Genomic DNA, 22,525 nt, shown 5'->3' with positions numbered 1-22,525 from the left:
TTGTTCTGAAGGGAGGAGAGCACCGGAGAGTTCGACCCTTCCCATTCTCGAGAGAACGATCTGAGAGCCAAGGAGAACACAGGGTTCATTAGGGTTTCGTGTAAAAAATAAAGCTCACAAAGTACTGTCAACGATGTGACAATGGATGTGTAAAAACCGCTGCACAGCTATTTCTAAGCTTCAATGGGAATAATACTCGTAGATTTTTAAGAAATACACTGATATGGTTTTAGAAGACGTTCAAGCTACACGAAACCCAATCTCGGCCCTGCCTGGCAGGAGAGCGGCCAATGGCCTCAGATGCACCATTGAGACCGGAGGAAGTGCGTCCCATGTGCTTGAACGGCGGTGAGGTCAGCATGCAGGGTGAGCGCGATCGGTGATGCTTTGCCTGAGAGTGCGAACGAGAACGCAACAGGTGCTTTCTGTGGCGCTCTTGAGACCTGGCCGAAGATGAACGTGGATCCTGTTTTTGCATTTCTTACACACCATTGAGATAAACCACTTACAATGGCAGCAGAAAATGTGTTTGTCTTGGAAAATGGAAGAGTAATGTTAAGTGCATTGGTTAGGGGTTCAAGGTGTACCTTGGTGCGGGTTCAGGGTTTGCTGCAACTCGGTAAGCACTAGGAAGGGTATCCTCATTTATTATCTCTCCAGAGGGAGATGGTGACCTGGAAGGGAGAAACATATACCAAGTTGGATGAACTGGGTGTGAAAAGCAAGTTAACAAAGTCTATTTCTACATTTTAAGCTTGACTCACAAAATAGTTTATTCAATCAAACAACTCACCTGGATTGCCTTGCACTCCTGTATGCACTGGGCAGTGAGTGCTTCGTCTTTGGATGAGAGTGCGTACGTGAGTGAGAACTCTCCTTCTTCGATTTCTTCTTTTTCCGCTTCCCCCGTGATTCGCCTTCATGTTTGCGCCGTCGATGGGAACTCAAAGTTGTCACCAACACCGCCTCCGGAATCTTCACCACCTTCTCTGTTGGCTCACCAGGTGGATCCGCCACACGTGGGACAGGGCTGTTCCGAGGCGGGACATCGACAGGCAGTCGGGATGGTGGGATCGGATCGGGCTGCACCAATTGTTCCAGCAGCAGATGTGCCTCAGCATTGCACTGAGTGCAAAACCACAACCCAAGATATACAATGAAGCAATGCAAGGGAGATGACAGTTACGAAAGCAGAGATAAACAAAATCAGTTTTTCCGCTCCATCACAATAGTCAGGACCTAAGTGAAGGAAAGACAAAACTTAAGTCATCGAAACGATGGTTTAATTATTATGGGTATCATCTGTTGGGGTGGAAATACAGACACTTCTATCCATCCTGTTTCACCACCAATTCAGAAGCCAGCTTGTCATTCCAATCAAAACTAGGATGGCACTCTTCAATGTTGCCCGATATGCATCCGCCTCCATTCTTACATCATTGTACATACTTGTACCAAGTTCGATTTAAATCCCTTCAGCTGTTCTTATGCATCACATTTTACCTGACATGACCTTTGATCTCTTGATGACAAAATCAAATCAGTTCATCTTTGCATCATAATATAAACTTATAGCAAGTATGGTCAAAATCCCATCAGTTTCACAGAATTTTTACCTAATGGGACCTCTGACCTTTGACCCCATAATCTAATCAGTTTTTCTTTACATCATTATACATACTTGTACCAAGTTTGATGTGGATGTCTTCAGCCGTTCTTAAGTTATCGCGGTGATGAAAACTTATCACAGACGGACGAATGAACAGCCGGACGGACAGACAACCTGAAAACATAATACCTCTGGTGACTTCTTCAGCGGAGGAATAAAAACAAAATTATCGCAGATGGACGCACACAGCTCGACTTTGTCAAAGGTAATTTCTGAACATCTGTTGAGACTCCTACTCAAGTTACACGATGCAAATATTGCTCATGAAAACCTGCTACACCGACACACCAAAACTGAAGTGAACCGCTTACATTTTCAGAACTATAGAGCACACAGTAAGACACTCGAAACAAACGGAGGAAGGGAAACAGCATTTGGTCATCAATCTGGGCTCATACCTGTGCTGGAGTTTTCAATTTTTGCAGGAATAACTCAGCCTTCTTTTTTCTCTCAGCTTGCAAATGCCGCTCACGGCTCTCACGAGACTGCAACGCCTGCCGTTCACGCACTTCTTTTGCGGCCTGCGCAAGCTTCTCTCTCGCCGCTGCCGCCAGGCGTGCCTCTAACCGCTGTTTGGCTGCAGATAAGAGGTCAAAAAAGTCACCAGGCTAGCCTGAGGGCTGCCGGACGACGGTATTGTGCACCATCAAGCTGGAAATGGGAGATTTATCAGGAGGTTGTACAGAGTGATCCATAAAAAGATGGCAATTATAGTTGGGAGAGAAAAGAAAACGGTCATCATTTTGTGGTCCATCCTGTACGTTTCCCATCCAGTCATGTGTCCTAGTCGCTGGCAGCCCAGCTTGCCCTCATCAATATAAATAAAACCAAATCACCATAATAGTCAAATATACAGGGTGAGTCAAAAGTAGTGCCCGATTTGTTTTTTCGGCTGTCAGATTCTTTCTGGGAAGTCATGTTGTTAATAATTGTCTTGCAGATCATTAATTTTCGTAATTTATTTATTTTTGATTTTGTTTTGCAGGTTATTGCTGCGAGTTTGGAAAGTTACTGAATTTGCACCAAATTGAACCATGAATTACCTTTCAATGATTCAACGTATTGCGGCCGTGAAACATTACTGCAAATGTAATGAACAACCAACGATGGCGACACGCCGTTTGGCACAGGAATTCGATATTAACCCACCTCAGCGAAGAAACATACGATTGATTGTCGAGAAATTTGAAGCAACAGGGTCGGTAGCCACTGCAAAGAAGTCCGGTCGTCTGAAAACGGCAACGAATGTAGCTAAGGCTGAAGAAGCCATCAGAAGACTGGAACAAAGTCTACAAAAGTCAACTCGCCATTTATCTGCAGATTTGGAAGTGAGCCAATCAAGTGTTATCCGTATCCTTCACCAGAAAAAATGGAAACCTTACATTCCATGCTTACTGCATGCCCTTCATGATGGAGATGACGACCGCCGTCTTCAATTTTGCGAAGAGTTCTTAGCTTAACTTTATGAAGAGGACACAATGCGAGACAACATCTGGTGGTCAGATGAGGCATGTTTTAAGCTTAATGGCACAATTAACAGACACAATTGTGTCTACTGGGCTGCGAATAACCCAAGAATGATAGTTGGGAAGGAGGTAAATTTACCTGGAGTGACAGTTTGGGCAGCCATATCTCCATTAGGGATAATTGGACCCTTTTTCTTTGAGGGATCTGTCACTGCAGAAATTTATCTGGATATGCTGCAAACCTTCTTTTGGCCCAGGGTACAAGATCAGGACTGTTATTTCCAGCATGATGGAGCTCCACCTCATTATGGACGTTATGTTCGTCAGTGGCTTGATGAAAACTTTCCCAGAAAGTGGATCGGCCGCTGCGGTCCGATCGAGTGGCCGGCACGCTCCCCAGACCTTACACCTCCAGATTTCTTTATTTGGGGGCTCATGAAAGACCTTGTTTATCGTGAAAAGCCTCGTACCATTTAGGAATCGAAGGCTCAAATCACTGCAAAGTTTGAGGAAATTGATATCGAACTCTGCAGACGTGTGTGCCGCTCTGTGCCTGCTCGGCTGCAATTGTGCATCGATCACGAGGGAGGGCACTTTGAAAATTGCAAGTACAACAGCTTGGTACAGTTCCGTAATTATTTTTTCTTGAATAAATGGTTAGATAAACATGTCATTAATTTATTTCTACCTTCTTGTACACTGTAATACAAATGGCAAACAAACAATCAACTGACAGAAATCAGGCACTACTTCTGACTCACCCTGTAGAGATATATATATATATATATATATATATATATATATATATATATATATATATATATATATATATATATATATATATATATATATATATATATATATATATATATATATATATCTCAACATTGTCTACATTTGATAACAAGTAGAAAACTTCCAGACAGTTGACTAACAGGAAGTTACAATCAAGATGATTTTTTCTGAAAAATACACAGACCAAGCAAACTATTTTATTAGTGAAACATTATATATTGAAGAGGGAGGGAAAGGAAAGAGGGGAGGGACTACATTAGATGATACCCAATTAATACAATGGATTCAAAACCAGGAACTTTCTCAAAGTAAAGGTCCAAATTATCCACTTGGGTAATGGTTAAGATGAATTGCAGGTAAGCGAGGTATACAGGTAGTCCACAAGCAGAAATATGAGCATTTAAACCAAATGTTTGAAACCTACCCAAACGGGCCTCCAGCTCATCTTGGCTCAGCTGAGGCTTTTTCTCTTCACAGGCCACAGCTGGTGTGGTGACCAACGCAGAGACAGCCGTCGAGGTGGGAGCAGCCGCAGAAAGTGAGGTTGAAGCAAAGGTGGATATCGTCGTGAACATGCCAGTGGCAAGAACGCCCAGTTTTAACGCCCCCGTATTCACAGGCAGCGTCGCACCCTGAGTGTTTCCAGTAGAATTACCTGCTCGTGTCTCTTCAGCTTCTTCTTCCTCACTACTATCACCACCAAGGAAGGCGGTAGTCTTCTCCAGAAGCATCAACTCTGGTTCCTTGCATCGAATGGTGAAAGTGATTGGAGCAGGAGTCACTGCAGATGAAGAGAAAGGACGCTATTCAAGCCAGCCACCAAACAATGATTTTACTTTGCCATTATTGAAAGAATAGTCATTAAAACTGACTAGGAGAAGCAAGTTCATAAGATATCGAACCGGACAAACTTGACCTGAAGTTCACCTTTCATAGATTCTTTATCTTGAGCTTCCTCTTCACATTCCTTCTCCTCCTCCTCCTTCTCATAATCATCTGGAACAGTTTCCTCCTCTGAGCCATTTGTGGTGGGCTTGCTGTCAACATCTGGTTCTGTGGTTTCTATCAGTTTCTGTAACACACGAGACAGAACTTTAGGACAAATTTTTCACCAACGTTTCAATGATACGTCAACATTTATTCAAGTTGAGACGTTTTTATTCACAATTCCTCCCAAATCAATGCAAAACTAGAGCTAATGATAATGAAAGTGGCCATCTCAGGACATCTTAGACTTGAGGCAGTATCAGTGGCCCATCTATTGGGCATCTCAGGACAAACAAAAGGGAGAAAGGAACTGCCATCCTACAGAAGATTCCCCCCACCCCCACCCCTCTTTGATGATGCAAGCACCTGCGTCCAAGCATCTCCCCCTTCCTTCTCGATGAACCACTTCTTCTTGAATTCATAGTAAGCGTTGTAATGGTGACTTTCCTTCAAAAACTCAAACCTGTGGTCATACAGACAGATGTCGATTACAATGTGGCTCTCACCAAATTTGACACAAAATAAGGAAATGAAATTAAAGGAAAGAGATAATTCACCGATGGGAGGGAATGACCCAAAGACTCGGCTGCATCCCCACTCGAATATTCAATAATTCTGAATATTGCAAACATTTGCCCTTCATTGCCATAATAATCAGATCATATGGTCAAACACCTTGTATCATTCTTCGCCATGACGCTGAGTTCGAACTCCCGCCCATTCTTAGCCACATACTGTGCCAGCTTGTCGATAACAGGCTGCACGTCGGGTGGTGGTGGAATCAAGTTGGGAGTTGGTGGTAACTGACTGAGGAAATAAATAAATAATTTAGAGGCTGGACAGCTTTATCTCAACCATAAAAAATAAATACAAGTGCAAATGAGTGGCAAAAGGTCATAATGTTTTGATTTTACAGAATAAATAGGACTGGACACAAACCTAATGCTCGTGTCATCTGAAGGACCAGGAAGGGCTTGCACGGTGAATGCAGAAGTCGACGTTTCCGTTGGTTCGGCAGTGACCCCCATGGACTCGAGATGTTGGTCACAGACTTCAGGTGGAGGTGGTGGTGGTGAAAGGAGATGGTAGCCGTCATAAGAAGCTGTTGCGGTCGTCACAGGAACGTACGAGCCATCCGGAAGTACGTAATAACCATAGTATGCAGCCAGCACTTTGGGGAAGGGGATGGGTGAGGAAAAAAAAATATATATATATTCCATATCCACCCTGTGACAAAAACATCTATTCATAGCGAATGCACTATCCCATCAAGCCAAAAGCAGCAATTACGTACACTTCCCACGAACAAATAGCTATCCTTTGGAATGGCAGGCAATTGTGTACCGATACTGAAATTAAAATTGATTTCAATTGACAACATTGCTCAGCCTTGCATGTCACAGAAACACACTAAATATGCGATAATACAAGAGGTTTACTGAAAAGAAAGCAATTGTTTTTAAGCTTCACACTCGAGCTTGATTCAAAAACTCCAATTACTTAATAATGAGAAGGTGGACGTGTGTGTTTTTTTATTTTTCATTAAGAATTCTATTCTTCACAACCTAATTTATTTACCAAATTATTTGGCATATTCCGCGTAATAGGCTATACCAAGCAGAAGCTTTGTATTTACAAGTATGTATATATATATATATATATATATATATATATATATATATATACATATATATATATATATATATATATATATATATATATATATATATATATATACATATATATATACATACAAATACATATACATACATATACATACATATACATACATATACATATATATATATACATACACATACATATATATATACATACACACACATATATATATATATAATTTCAGATTCACATTTGCAATTCACACATTTCAAATGGCAAAGTTTCAATTTCCACATAAAATGCCCCTGGGAGAGCCTCACAATCATGAAACTGGATGAAATAACTGCAAATATGGTGAGGATCCAACGAGTCGAAAAACGTAGGGAGCTCTTTCATGATATCGGTTATTAGACACACCAAGGTAGTAGGTAACACACACATACACCGAGGTAAACATTTCTTTGAATATGGCAAGGCTGTGATTAAACTGCTTAAAGACCCACACTAAAGTTTCGCTTCAGCCATCAATTAGCTTGCAAAAACATCCCATGATTCTGAACCATGTTTATTGGACTTTATAAAACATTAAATTGAGTGGGGAAATAAAGAAAATGATCATACGAAAATATGCAATTGTATGTCTGTCTGTCTGTCTGGATTTTTGACCGCGTTACATTCGGTCATTACTTGTCCAATCTCAGCTAAACTTGGCAGGACTAAAGGCCACATGGTGGAGGTTGTAGCGACTTAATTCCCCCCCCCCCACCTCCCCAAGGGGGTTTTCTTCCTTGGACGAAATCAGTGTTTAAGTGTATATTCATGACAAGATAGCTCATTGTGGCATTTTTCCAAGGCCGCTTCTTAAAACAAAAGTAATAACACGAATGTTTATAGGAATAACATAATATTAACGTTATTGCAAAATTATGAATACTAATAATATCCCCCTCCCCAAGGGGATTTCCTCCTTGGACAAATGCTGTGTTCACGTGTATAAACAGCTTATCGTGGTCTTTCGTGATGTACCCCAACTAGAAGTAAAAAAAAATTATAAACCATAAACACGTATGATTACATTTTTAAAGTCACTACTGCTGTTTAAAGGGGCCGTCACACCTTGACTATTTAACCAACCTATGCAGATTTATGAAAAATTTGCCTAATAGGCTGGCACACGCCTAATACGTTATGGGTAGGTTTTGTATACGTTAAGAGCACGCTGAAAAACACTGCCATAAGTCGTTGTACGCTGGCTTTAATCGTTGAACTTTGTGGTTTTTCTCAAATTTTTGTATGCTTAAAATTTTACGACGTACTTAGCGTTTGGCTCACACGTTCCGCTACGCTGGCCATAAGGTTTAGGCACGTTATGCGATCGTTGACACACGTTATTTATATGTTACTCATATGTGGAAACACGTTGAGGTAACATTTGCGTACCCGAAACATATTCATAAACTATAGGTAACGTTTTATAAACACGCTACACGAACGTTGTTCACAGCTCGCAACACGCTACTAGAAAGTTTCTCATACATCGAAACACATCAAAGTAATGTTTAGGGAACCCGTGACTTATTTATAATCTACGAGTAACGTGCTTGGGAATTAGTTGTAGAGCATGTCCTACGAACAAATAAGTATGTAGACGTATTTGACGTCTTCAAGACGACCACAGAACTTAATGAATGCGTTTCTAACTTACAAATACCGTATAATGGCGTATTGGCAGCGATTAGGGGAATTGGTATATAAAAAGGGGCTTCGCAGGAGGATCCCGTCCTTTTTTTTTTAGACTTCGTGGTGAGTACATGTCGATGTCATTCCAAGAGATGGAGGATACGGCAAGGTTGAGACGACAATACCTACCTGTCTTCCAACATCAACATGACCTCATCGAGTTGACACTGCACCAGTTGTGTGCCAATAGAGTCGGGAGAAGAAGACGTGAAAGGAGGAGAAGGTACTGGGTCAGACCATGGATCGGAAGACGCCATTACGGCATACATGACCAGCTCAGGAGGAACTCCGGAACGAGGACCATGCATCCTTCACCAACTTCCTGCGAATGCCCCCCAGCGATGTGACGAGCTGCTAGCCAAAGTGGGTCTAAGGATAACCAAGCAGTACACCTACAGGGATCCGCTTGAGCTTGGCATGAGGCTGGCACTGAGCCTGCTGATGTTGGTGCCGTGACTGCAGTGCTGTGGAAGCTATTTAACTCGTTCAATGGAAACAAATTCAATTGCCGATCACCAACGTCCAAAAACATTAGACGAGTGACAGCAAGTTAACTCGTTCAATGGAAACGATTTGAATTGCCTTGCACCAGCGTCAAAAAAACAATAGCCGAGTGACAGCCGTTTATTAAAATAGTTTAGTGGCAGTTAATGGATAGGAAACATCACGTAATCGTAAACGATGCGCTCCCACGTTATGCATACGCTAGACTATCGTTGGGCATAGGTTGTGGACGCCCAAAACACGATAAGCAATCGTTGGTATAACTCATCTATAAGTTATCGAAGCGTTCTGCGTTCATTACTAGTACATTATGCATTTGTCAAAGTCTTTTTTAATAATTTCAATAGTAAAACAAAAAAATATTTCATCTTCGGAATGAGGAAAAAAAATTAGCCCTGACAGAACATCAAACAATGGTGCAAAGTATTCTATTTGTTGACGCAACGAGGATCCATCAACCCCCACAGCCTCTACATCACTCTCACATACTACCACTGACATAGACATACAGCTACTACCAATGCTACTACCACTACTATTATTACTGTCACGCACACCTACTACTAGTAATAGTACTGCCACTATTGATACTACCGGCGTTCACATCCACTCACCATGGAGTCTGGAACAATGATGGGTTTTTATTGTGAAGCCCATTTGTATATACCAATTCCCCTAAACGCTGCCAATACGCCAGTACACGGTAGATGTAAGTTAGAAACACTTTCAGTAAGTTCTATGGTTGTCCAGAAGACGTCAATTTAATTTGTCTACATACGACAATGTGCGTTTTACATATGTTACAAATAGATTCATAGCATGTTACTCAAAGGTTAGAAGCACATTTTACTTTGGTTCAAAACATGCTACTCATAGGTTAAACGCACGTTACTCTTACGTTCATAGCATGCTAGTCATTGGTTCAAGGCCAGTTATACATAGTTTCAATGCACATTACTCATAGTTTCCAAGCACGTTAAACATAGGCTAAGCGGACGCTACTCATTGGTTAAAAATTTGGTTTCAAGTATGTTGGCCATTACCTTGACGTGCTTCGACTTATGAGTAACCTACAAGTAACGTGTGTTCGCCGTGTTTAAACGATCGTGGAACGTGCTAGGAACAGATGCCAACGCATGCGAAACGTGTTAGCCTTACGTCGATAAAGTCTTAAAATTTTCAGCATGCTTGAAATTTCACGACATATCAAACGGACTAGGTAATATGCCAGCGTACTTCAATGATTTCCAGCATACTCTAAACGTATACACAACTTACCTATAGCGTATTTGATGTGTGCCTAGCGTTGTAAACACATTTTTCATAGAATGGCATATGCTGGTAAAATCGCCAAGGTGTGACTGCGATGTTGACACTTCAAATTCTCAGGCAGTTTTGATTTCAATCGGCGTCCGGCAAGTTCTTAGCTGGCTACGCCACGAGTTCGCCGGCGATACGTATAGTGCGCAAAGGGTAAGTTAAACTATCGTTTGTCATAGGTTTTGAATGCCGACCACAAGGTAAGCATACGTTGGTAAAAGTTATGTATAACACAACGAAACGTTCTGTGCCCGTTATTAATATGTTATGCAAACGACCAACACGTTATGAATACGCCAAAAACTTAAAAAAATAAAAAAAAAAAACATCAAAATTTCAGCGTATGCCAACGTTTTACATACATTTTTATACGTTGCCATTGCTGGCTAAAACGTCAAGGTGTGACAGGGCCCTAACACAAAACCGAAAGGGAGGAAACCCCACGTTCTTGAGGCATTAGATGCTTACCATGTCCTCCATAGACTAACATGAACGGACCCGAGCCTCGATCTGCTGTAATCTATATACCCCAGAGATGGTAATAGCAAGACCCTTCCTGCTGCCCCCCATAGGAAGTGGGTGTATTAGTCAAATAAATAGTAGATATGGTACAAGTAACAAACTTGTATTGTGCATCAAAAGTGTGATGAGAGGTAACATTCTTTATCCTGCATGCGATCAAAGATGATGCTCAAAGAGATTTGGGAGGGGGAGGAGGAAAAATTGGGTATAATATGCCAATAATATGAAAGAATCCCATCCCAAGCACAAAAAAATAGGATTGTCTGTCCTGAAGCTCACCTGGATCAGGAGCAACAGTCACGCAAATCCCCCGCAGACCACCTCAGACCCTGAATTTTTAATGCTGTGAACAAACTTTGGTACAAAAAGGGTGATGAAGGTTGCAGTAAGTTTCACTGAAATTGTGTGTTTAGTTCGGAGAAGAGAGCGAATACCTATTTTGGGGGGTCAGAACCCCCCACCCCCTGTAGACTCCCTTAATGAGCGCATATTTTGATGCAGTCAATACACTTTGGTACATCACAGGTGAAGAATGATGTGGTCAGTTTCATCAAAATGGTGTGTAGTTTCCGAGAGAAGAGCAAATACCTATTTTGGGGGTAAAACCCCACCCCATTCACCCCCTTAATGGGCGCAGATTTTGATGTGGTCGATACACTTTGGTACAACATGCGTGATGAAGGTTTTGGTCAAGTTTCATCGAAATTGTGTGTGGTTTCACAGAAGAGAGCAAATACCGATTTGGGGGGTCAAAAACCCCCGTATAACACCTCAATGAGTGCAGACTTTGATGCAGTCGATACATTTTGGTACATTATGGGTGAATAATGTTGCAGGTCAAGTTTCATCAAAATCGTGTGAAGTTTCAAAGAAGAGAACAGACACCTATTTGGGGGGGGGGGGGTCAACCCCCCACCCCTCCCTCCGTTTACCCCGTTAACGAGCACAGATTTTGATGCGGTCGATACACTTTGGTACATCACCGGTGATGAAGGTTGTGGTCATGTTTCATTGAAATTGTGTGTGTGTAGTTTTGGAGAAAGCAAATACCATTTTTTTTTGGGGGGGGGGTCAAAACAAACTCCCAGAGACCCCCTTCATGAGCGCAGTTATTGATGCGGTCAATACACCTTCGTTAGGGTGGCTGGTTTAAGATCTTAGGGTCTTCAGTTCAAGCCCCTTTTCTACCGTTGAATTAACACCAGGTGGGTTGCTTCAGCCTGTCATCCTTCTGAGGTCGACAAAATGAGTACCAGCAGGGGGCATTGCATCAGCGGCACAGCCACGCTCCCAGAAAATGATGCAACCAGCAGCCAAAGGCTGCATACGAAAAAAACTTTTAAATGTAAGCAATCAGAAAGTGCTGCACCTTCAGGACTACAAAAGTATATGTTAATTATATCATTGTAATATGGTAACTGTGTGGTGAATGCTATCGTTCCTGGGAAGGAAATATCACAAGACAAGCGTGGAGAAATCAAAGTCTTCAAGTGTAAAGGTTACCATGTGCAGATTACCATTTTCCAAAACAAATTGTGACTTTCCATATCTCATTCACCACTAATAGTTTGTCCCACCAAGTGGAAAACAAAAAAAAAACAACCAAGTAGAAAGAATAAATAAAACCACAATTATAGTTCTGAATGATAATGAAAGTCAACTTCATTTGGACACTTTCACAATAAGATAAGCAAAAGGGCTGGCTACAATCCACTAGTACCGGCAACTAAAAGTAATACTTAATACACAGAGGGGTTAAAGTGGCTTAACGGACCGAGTAAAAAAAATAAAAAGCAAAAACTGGTGATTGATCTTACTCTCTGAAGAGCATACAGAGGTGGAAGCTTCTGCTCCACTGTCCTGCAAATTTTCTTGCAATGTTGCAGGAGGTTCGGAGACCGAGGGAAGATCTGGATCGGAGCTGGCTGCCTCAACCACTGTGGAGACTGGCTGTGGAATGGTGGTCTCTGAACAGGTTGCTGGAGGGGTAGCAACATTAGATTTCTCAGCTTGAGCTTTGAGTTGAGCGGACCTGCAGGCCTTGAGGGTCAGCGCGAGGATTGGGTGAGTTGGGTCCACCATCTTTAGAGGCTGCCAAGGAAAACCAAATCCCTCAAGCTCACACTGGTGTAAAATACACTTCAGTATGAATCACTGTCTAGTGCTTACACCATATTAGAATTTCACAATATTTAGAAAACACAATATGCCCCTGAGGCTTATGAGAGCAAATGTTATTTTACGAAGTCGCAAATAACCCAAATATCTGTAAACGGGGTGTGTGTGTGTGTGTGTGTGTGTGTGTGTGTGTGTGTGTGTGTGTGTGTGTGTGTGTGTGTGTGTGTGTGTGTGTGTGTGTGTGTGTGTGTGTGTGTGTGTGTGTGTGTGTGTGTGTGTGTGTGTGTGTGTGTAATTTCTCAACTGAATGAATTGAAAATCGATGGTTTGTACTCAGGATGTGCGCGTGGAGATTTTATGCAGTTAAAAATTGTCTTCTTGTAAATATGTATCGTATAGCACCACCTAGTGGGACAGCATATTACGAGTCACACTAAGATATGCCAATTAGGGGTGGGTGGGAGGGGTGGAGAAATTGACTGAGCCATAGGAACAGGTTATTTGCTCGTATATTCAATTACCTGGCCCAGATGTGACAAACTCAGTCAAAGCAGTGGTCTTTCATTTTTCTGAAATGTATCCTTTTTATATTCCTACTTTTGTGTAAAGGGCGTGTAGATTTCAGCGTTATCAAATTAACTATTCCAATGTTACCGAGTTCTGTTAGCCTATTTAATGTTCCCATCTGAGCACCCGATTCATGATATTGAGAGATGAGATTCAAATCCCCACTTGTCCATTGTCTACTCATGTCTTTGCAATTCATGTTGAAGGGAACCGATGTTTTGGGTTTACCAGTCTGTCTTGCAAGTGACTTGCGTACAAAGCCCTCCATGAGCCTTAAATGTATGGGGTATTCTCATGATGGTTTTCAATTATTGGTTCTCACAACTACAAGGTGTCACACACTTTAACAAAATCGTCATCCTGGGGTAAGTACATTTACCCTGCACTCTGTCAGGTTCAGAGCATATTTGTGTTGACTTCGCACGACAAATGTGCATAAACTCTGGACAGAATCAAAACCCAGCAATCAACTTTCCAGCCAGTAAACAATGAGCATAACTATTAGAATAGACCTGCAGACAGTAGGTTCAAACATGTGGCTTGAGATAATCACTTCCTGACAGGACCCGTTCCCAGAAAACAGTGCAAACTTTGAAAAAGGGGGCTCACCTTCACAATCTCTTCAAAACGTCTGTCAGGTACAGCTTTAGATGCAAAGAGGCTGGGATGAAGATAGTCACCACCTTCATCATCAGAGCTTGTATCATCTTCATCTGTTGTTCATAAACAACAATGTCGTAAGGGTTTCCTTATGCAATAGCCAAACAAATATTCCCTCATTGATAGTTTCAATTAGAGACAATACTCTTAAAGGTGATAACAATTCACGTGATAAACCCAAGTTTTATTCTCTCAATGCTCAAACAATAAACAAAACTAGAATAATATGGTACCAAAGCACACCAGCATTCAGCAGCCAGACTACACCTTAAAGTAAGACAATTCTTCATTTTCTTCTAATGCTTTTGTATGCAGCACAACTTTCTATGGGGGATGGGGAGGACATGGCCATGCCACTGATGCAGTGCCCCTTGTAGGTTAGAGCAGGAATTAAATTTGTTCAGCGTGCCAGCAATAGCTCGCCTCCTCTTCATAAAGGACATCTTTGATGTCCACCAACTAATGCCAGCAGAAGAGTGCCCGGTTTAATGTCCATCCGAGGGATAGCGCACACATTAATGAATAGTCCTGCATTTAAACCACCAGGATGACAGTTTATAGCTGGGCAAAGATTCAATCCCAAGCTAGACAACTCAGAAGTGAGTGTAGTAAGCTTGTGTACATAAGCCGGCGGTTTATGTACACAAACTTAACTGCAAACCACTGGAGGTTTCTGCTGCGTTAAAAAAAGCAATTTCACTTTGTAGTTGAGAAAATAATTTAATAAACTATGAAGTAGGTACATATTTCCATATTATTTAAACCTGGAAAAGATAAACATCATTCCTCCATTGCAGACAAAACTCCCAAACATTATGAATAGATTTTATGGAGAAAAGGTGCCCGATCGTCTGACCTGTTTGCGTTGGTGCAGCAGGCTTCGAGGGGTCAAGCACCAGCACATATGTGCCTTCCTTCATGAGCTTGAGAATGTGCTTGTAGTAGGGGTTGAGGTAGTGCTCGAAATTGAGGAAATCAAACTGAGTATTTCCTGATTGCTTGGCTTTCAGCATTATCTCAAACTGAACCCCCTGCTTGCTCACGAAGCCCGCCGTGCGCTCAATTATTGCATGGGTCTTGTAAGTTGCTGGCTGAAACACGCAGGTAAACGTAACGTGGCAAAACGTCAAAAACAAATGAACACCACACTCAGCATTTCAATCACTTCATTTCCACTACCTGTATGTGACAACAAAAACAAGTCTGTACGCGTTCAGGTGGAGGATGTGCCTGTCACTTTTATAACACTGAGCCTTTTGTACAAAACTGTTATTAAAAATAAAAAAGAACACAAACCTGTACCTTTGCTTGAAAACACAACTTGGACTGAACAGCATACATTATAAGTAATAAGTGAAGAAATAATATCTGTAATAACAATCACGGTACTGACTACAAGATAACAAATATATTAATTGGACTGGTTGTCAAATTGAAAATCCTTTCTACCGATACAACCCAGATGGATGCAAAACACGAAGATGGCAGTTTATTGCTGTGTCAAGATTCATACCTCGGCTAGACAACTCAAAGGCGAGTGCACGTACCTATATGCTATCCTACCAGGCCACTCGAGTACTACACCCTTGAGATTTATGGGGAAAAACAAAACAAAAAAGAAAAACTACACAGTGACAAACCAAGAGAACCCTGCAGATGCCACATTTTATTGAGGCCCTTCGTCATGAGCACAATATTAAACACACACGATAGCTTGTTGATGTACCTTTCCTGGTCCTCATTCAAACTTCTTTTGAAAGCACCAAAGGAAAATTCAATCGAAGCATACGTGCAAGCTTCATCCATCTGCTTGAGTCTCTTGATGCAAAAGTGCTGAAGCCATCCATTCCGCTCATGTACTTTGCTTTGCTGTCCCAAACACTACTATGTGGGTCTGCCTACAATACTTACTTGCCAGAGCAAAGGCCAGTCGATACAACAAACACCAGGTTACATCTACAAATCACGTACCACGAGTTATTCCAGAAACCTCTGGCCCAGCTGAAGGGGGTATGCATTATCCCATTCTCTCACTGACTGAACCATAAGCAACTTACTACCTTGAAGACGAGAAACGATTCAATTTTCCAGCTTTTTTAACCAGAGGAAGAAAAAACCCTTGAGAAGGAGGACACCATGCTTTGGCAGAATTATTTGAGAAAGATTCTTCCGAGTTACATAAGATTCTCCTTTCCACATTCACAGCCCCCTTTCCCTCCCACCCCCACCCACCCCAAGTTGGTTTGATGGAAATATTGCATCTCTGTTAGCCCGTCCCCTCACGGAGTGGGAGACAGGGTTTTGCAATTACGTGTGTGTGTGTGTGTGTGTGTGTGTCTGTCTATCCAAGCCATAACTTTTATTTTTTAACATATCAGCTTTTGTCACCAAATTTTCAAACCTTCATTACGGGAATATGCAAAAAATAATTTAAAAATTGGGTCAAAATGTGAAAGAGCAGTCATAATGACTATATATATAGCCCCTTATTAGCCAACCTACAGCACGTCAAGCTCAAGAGGCCCCGTTTTAGTTTCGCTGTGAAGGGGTTGCAAAGACTCATGCAATGCCCGTGTGTGTGTGTGTGTGTGTGTGTGTGTGTGTGTGTGTGTGTGTGTGTGTGTGTGTGTGTGTGTGTGTGTGTGTGTGTGTGTGTGTGTGTGTGTGTGTGTGTGTATTTTCACTTCAAAATTGTTTTCTCTGCAACCGCTTGGCCGATAAATGCAAAACTTTAAATATAGGAGAAACTCCCCATGGAGAATATTTTATTGATAACTCTGATGTCATAGGTCACATGATATGGCAGGCAATTGGATTAAAGGAAAAAAATTGACATCTAAAAAAATTGAATCTTTGCATTTGCCATCAACTCCCCATGGGATATATAGGGTGATAATGATGACATCATCGGTGAAGTGGCATTCCAGAAATAGTTGAATAGAAATCCTTATCTGAAAAATATGAAACTTCATATCTGATCTACGACCTCGATGCGAGTGAATAATTACATTTATAATGTCATCGGTCACATAGTCTGGTGGTCATATTGGATATAAAATAAAAACGGGAAATAAATGTTATTTTCCAGAACCACTTAACAGATCAATGCAAAACGTCTTACATATGAGCGACTCGCCATGAGACTTTTTGCCGACTGTACTTACTTGCCAGAGCAAAGGCCAGTTTGAAAACTTTATCAAATTCATCTTCATTAACGCAATTCAGCCGAAATGTGAACAAAAGTGGTCGTTAAATATCCTAATAATCAATAAAGCTATAAATAATTGCAATGTTATGTGACATAATAAGATACATGGGCCATATTAGCAGTAGGTCATAATAGTCACGTGTTCAGTTAACGATTGGTAGTTTTGTTCAGAATGAGCGCACGAGGAGAGACGATGCACTCTATGAGTGCCGTTCTATCCTATCTTTAACCCTTAGATGCATGAGTGCAAAAAAGAGAGTGCAATTTTACAGCCAAACTGGGTCATTTTTGACCCACTTATGAATCTAAGGGTTAATCACTTCCATGCTTCTTTATTTATTTACCATTGAGCTTCATTGTATCTGTCCAGGTCACAACATTTTTACCAATTCAGCTTTTGTCATCAACAAACCTTTATAATGATAATATGGAAACACAAATTCATAAAATGTACAAATTTGTTTTAGCTGTTGTTTTCAACAAAATTAGTTTGAGTACAAAGCAGATGCGGACGGGCTACTTTCTGATTTTGAGATGATTTCTTGTTTTAAATAATTATTTTGCTGTAAATTGGCCATTATGTTTACTCTATTTGATGTACTGGTTCATTGTGCTGGGACTTGTTTTCTCCAATAACACTGCTGCCTTACACAGAGCAGAATCACAATCTTCACAATGGTACATATCCTGCTGAAGGTATCGGTATTGAAGAACTTTCACTCTAAGCTTCTGAAATCCAAGCGACCCTCGAGCAGAGCCAATACATCTACCTCATCTTGTTAGATTATTCATGTTGTGCCAAACTACACAATATCATGGATTCTGAATGCCTCGAGGGTCACCACTTGGGACGGGTACTAAATATACCACCAACAAAAATGCCACAAACAGAAGAATTTTTATTTTAACACTTATGTTGCCTTTTATCCACTGAAAACTTTCATATTCATCTTCAGATGCAATTTAGCTCAATTGTGCACAAAAGTTGTTAAATACCCTATCAATCAACAATCAATAAAGCTACAGATAACTGCAATGTATGTGACAGACTAGGGCACATGGATGATATGGATATATGGGCCATAATAGCAGTGGGTCGTAATAGAAATCGCAACGCAAAGCAAACAATACTTCTTCAAAATCGATGGTGCAATCGAACAGAGCTTGGGGACCTTTTTCTTCTTCTCCAACTGCCAACATTTTGCTATCAAGCCAATCACTTAAAAATTAGAGTTTTAATTTCTACTAGACGACCTGTGAACACGTTGGGTTCCCGTTTTGACAGCGGTTGATAAAAAAATATCATTTAAAAAGAAAAACAAAAAGATAGCTCCAGCGAACTATACCGCTGAGGTTGTTTGTGTTGATCAAATTCTCCCGAGGAGTACTTGACTGAATCGGGAATTGATTTTTTAATAAATTTTTTTCGTTGCCCAATTTGAACGAAACTTTATACTGCACATCGCAGGAGAATGGTGGGTAAGGTGGGCCAAATTTTTTTTGCGCTATCGTGTACCGTTTTGGCTGTATTTTGGGAACATACATACAAGATGAGAGTTTTAGTAATATATAGATTTACAAGGTTATATTTGCTAGCTTTTTGTGCAAGTGCAAAACATGGTTCACATAAAAGTTACACCTTTGCTAAAAGCATCAAGTAAACAGGCCCGTACGCAGGATTTTCAATTGGGGGATCCATAGCCTCAAAAAGTTGGACCGCTGAGGGCATGATAGTGCCGCACCATCATGCCCGTTGCAGGATGGGATGCACGCCACAATGCTCTTCCACGGAAAGTGAAAGTGTCGAAAATACAGATCTCAATGGATTACCAGTTTGGGTAGTTTTCAGGCCACATGTCAGCCATGTCATCAACATAGCAGTCGTTGACCACCGATCAAAAAGTTAGAGCTTAAGTTCAATTCAGCAACACGTCAGAAAATCATAATATGAAAATACAGAATTGCATACATGTGCTTTTCTTTTTATAATATTACAATGAAGTTCATCATTAAGGTCAGTCGAAGTAGTATTTGTGGTCAACACTCGTGAGGGGGGGGGGGAGGGGAAGAAAAGATGAGAAACAATGTATTGAACATGAGTTGGATGAACAAAAGCATGATTTTTTCAATTATTTTCACAGGTAAACATAGGCCCTATTCAGCATAATGAGAGGATCTTATCAAATTTTAAAAAAAGAACGTTGAGGCAGGTACTTACCGTTCAATTCGTCTTTCAGCAGCGTTCCAAGTGCCATGGAACACACTTACCTTTGCAAGTAACACGCGTCGTGTGTGATTTATTCCGCGCGTACTTTAGACTGGTATCATCAGATATAATGCATTCCCACAGAATGAAAACTTGAATGGTATCGGCTTCTACATTAACAGCGCATCAACACAAGTGTTCGGTGAAACACAGTAACCAAGAAGGCGACAGGGTGAAGTTATAGCAAGATGATGTCGGTTGTGCAGGTTACAAGTCAGACGTGATGAAGGAAGGCCTATGTTAGCGGGTTTTTTATTTTCTTGTGAATTCACCTGACTAAAAAGAATGCTTCAAAAAATGTGTACCTTTGTAATTTTGGAGGCGTGCGTATGCACACATTCACCCCCCCCCCCAAAACTCAAACTGGTCTGGTCTGCTGATGACCTCTGAACTTCACACATGTCACATGCACTCATAATCTTCAAACTTGGCAAAAACAAATGATGGCACTTTTGAGCTGGAGGATGGTTTTGAAGAAATGCCTCCAACGTTGCCGACGTGCTACAGGACCGATATAGTACCATTGGAACAGGAGACGTTGAGAAGGTACACACGGTAAACATACTGATGTCAGATAACCTTTTCTCGATTTTTTAAGAGATCTTGCTGAAATATTGTCTATTAGGAATCCACCAGCATTTTGCTTCCTTTTCCGAGTGTGTACAAGTACAACTTCACCTGGAATTGCTCGATATAATCATTCAACAATCACGCTTTTCCAGAAATCCCAGATCACGTACCAGCTCAATGTCCGACGTAACCTGCAACTGCGCCGGAGCGATAAAAGGCTGCTCCATTGCCACATCCTCCTTATCCTCGTCGGCTGAGAAGGCAGAGAGGAATTTTGGATGACCCACGAAGCAATTTGACCGTGCAACCTTTACCTCTTCCCTCTCAAAACACAAAAAAATAATCATAACAATCAACGACACAGACAAACTCTCAGGCCGATCAAAACCGTACAGGCCTTCTCCTTTTTCAGCGCGGCATCCTCAGTGGGTTGCGTCGGGTCATAATAGTCGCTGCTGTACACGTATCCCATGCTGTTGTAGACCCCATCTTCTGCCAAAGCCTCGTGCAAACGCCTGTATTCCTCATCTGTGGACAGGAATAAAATCAACACGACGCCTGGTTTAATAATGGCACACACACCCTGCCTGTGAAAGCCTGAGATGACAGCTTATAGTTTAGGCAAGATTCAAACCCAGGCGATGTAAAGTTCTGATGTTAAGGAAATGAGACAAAGGTTGAAGCAGAACGTAAAAGATTCCGGCTCAACGTTCACCAAGGAACTTCATAGCACCGCCATGCCACCACCACCACCACCACCACCGTTCATTAAAGCCCCGCCACAGTGACACAGATGCAAAGGCCGAATAAAAACCTCAACAAAAACAACCAAATCCGATCCAACGGTGATCGTTGTTCGAATCCAAAGGGAAGAGCATCGCACACCTTGCCTCGCCGCCTCTTCGATGAGATCCACGTGCAGAGCGAGATAACGCTCTTCGTCGCACAGCGCATCGATTCGTGCCTCCTCCTCCGTAACTCTATTATCACGGTTCCACGTCGATTGAGAATCGTAGTCCGAGAGGTCATGCAGGTGTCCTCGGCCGTCATACCTGCCGATCAGAGGTAACTGATCAATCGATCGCGATCAGCAACAAAAAGCTTTCAAGTTCAACAACAAACAAAAACAAAGTAAACTTACCTCCCTGCTGTTAAAGCTCTTATTTTCCTTCATAACGTTTCAAAATTACAAACCCAATGTCCCGACTCCCCCCACTCACACAATGACGATAGAAACACGTTGCATAATCGGGGGAAAAAAATATCTTTCATGAAATCGTATCAACAAACCGTACGCAAAGCAAATATTATATGGAACATTTCCCAGCAAGTAAAGTTTGGCAATCAACAGGAAGACTTTCGGGAATGAATAAAACAATAAAAACCACTCAAAACGATTTACAAGTAACGGCGAGAAATGCCGAACACATTTACAGGTTCAAACACGAGTAAATGTTCAACAAATAGGAACTTACATGGGCGGTATCAAGGTAGGAATCTTACCGTACAACGCTTCCCCAACCTGTCACAACAGAACCAGTCTGTACCTGCTTGAATCAACTCAAATACACTCGGGAGAGAGTTAAACAAAGCAATTCTTCGGACACGGAACAAGCAAGCATCCATTCTTGCACACAAGAGTAGGCCTAGGCCTAGGCCTGGCCCTACGAGCTCAGCTAGCGCGGGGCGGGCGCTCCGACGTTCTCGCAGCCGACGATAAACTAGGCGAGCACGCCGTTCGCAGAAATGGAAGGGTGGGAAAAAATAAATAAATATATATATATATATATATAAACAGATGTATTTATTTTGTTCACGTGAAAAATCGAAAAGGAAAAAGAAAAAAAAAAAACCGGCAAAGGTAAAGTACCGCAGGAATACACGATTCGGGTTTGTTTCTCTCATCTCCTGAAGGAACAAACCTATCGATCATCAGGCTATCGTCGCCCATCCACGGGATGAGGTGTTGCCCTTTATCGATAAAGCGCGCCTTCTCGTCATCTCGGAAGAGTTTGCAGGTGTAGCCGAAGACGAGCAGTTCGTCCGGACCGCGATCCTCGCCTGCCGTCGTTCCCCGAGACGCTTGTCCGTTCGTGTTGAGCAGTCGCTGGGAATCACGAGCGGTTCCCTGCGCCATCTCCGCGCCGATTCTGGACTCCCCAGTTCCACCGACCCTGGGCCTTCCCTTTCTCCTCCTCCTATTTTCACCCAAATCACCGTTCTCGACCTCGGTCCTCGAAGGAAGTCTATTTTAAAGGAGTTCAAAGAAACACGAGAAAGTGAACCACCACTGATAAAAAAAGATAAATAATAATAATAATAATAAAAATGTTGCCGCAAAACACCATCTATCTATTAGGTACACAAAATGCAGCGGCCTACGTAATAGGTAGATGGTCCCTTTTGCCTAATGCGACATTTCCTCGGATAAAAGAGAATACGTGTGTCCGTGGCGGGATGCAAGAAGCTTTGACCTCTTTGAACAATCGAATCGGTTCGCCGAATGGCAAGCG

At 41.8% G+C, this 22,525-nt stretch overlaps 1 protein-coding gene across 4 annotated transcripts in view; it reads right to left on the bottom strand.

Moving 5' to 3' along the window:
- Positions 1-22,211, bottom strand: part of SFSWAP (splicing factor SWAP) — a 22,861-nt gene extending 650 nt beyond the window's left edge. Inside the window, exons 1-17 of one of the 4 annotated variants that reach the window (XM_085858813.1) lie at positions 21,935-22,211; positions 20,898-21,064; positions 20,406-20,540; positions 20,183-20,265; positions 14,825-15,059; positions 13,918-14,021; positions 12,441-12,714; positions 5,857-6,088; positions 5,593-5,724; positions 5,284-5,380; positions 4,858-5,002; positions 4,355-4,711; positions 2,068-2,246; positions 794-1,125; positions 588-674; positions 307-443; positions 1-60 (exon numbers count right to left, since the gene is read on the bottom strand). The exon at positions 1-60 is cut by the window's left edge and continues 10 nt beyond it. In XM_085858813.1, coding sequence (XP_085714939.1) covers positions 1-60; positions 307-443; positions 588-674; positions 794-1,125; positions 2,068-2,246; positions 4,355-4,711; positions 4,858-5,002; positions 5,284-5,380; positions 5,593-5,724; positions 5,857-6,088; positions 12,441-12,714; positions 13,918-14,021; positions 14,825-15,059; positions 20,183-20,265; positions 20,406-20,540; positions 20,898-21,064; positions 21,935-22,149 — 2,971 coding nt within the window. In that variant the 5' untranslated portion in view covers positions 22,150-22,211. Of the gene's footprint in view, positions 61-272; positions 444-587; positions 675-793; positions 1,126-2,067; positions 2,247-4,354; positions 4,712-4,857; positions 5,003-5,283; positions 5,381-5,592; positions 5,725-5,856; positions 6,089-12,440; positions 12,715-13,917; positions 14,022-14,824; positions 15,060-20,182; positions 20,266-20,405; positions 20,541-20,897; positions 21,065-21,515 lie in introns of all 4 variants that reach the window. The other 3 variants (XM_085858816.1, XM_085858815.1, XM_085858814.1) reach the window with 3 other exon arrangements.
- Between the last annotated feature and the right edge of the window lie 314 nt (positions 22,212-22,525).

Source organism: Eptatretus burgeri, chromosome 16 (assembly GCF_056783735.1).
Source record: "Eptatretus burgeri isolate ZD-2024b chromosome 16, Ebu_testis_v1, whole genome shotgun sequence".
NCBI lineage: Eukaryota > Metazoa > Chordata > Myxini > Myxiniformes > Myxinidae > Eptatretus > Eptatretus burgeri.
The sequence above is the reverse complement of the archived record's forward strand: the minus strand, read 5'-3'. Positions and strand labels throughout refer to the sequence as shown.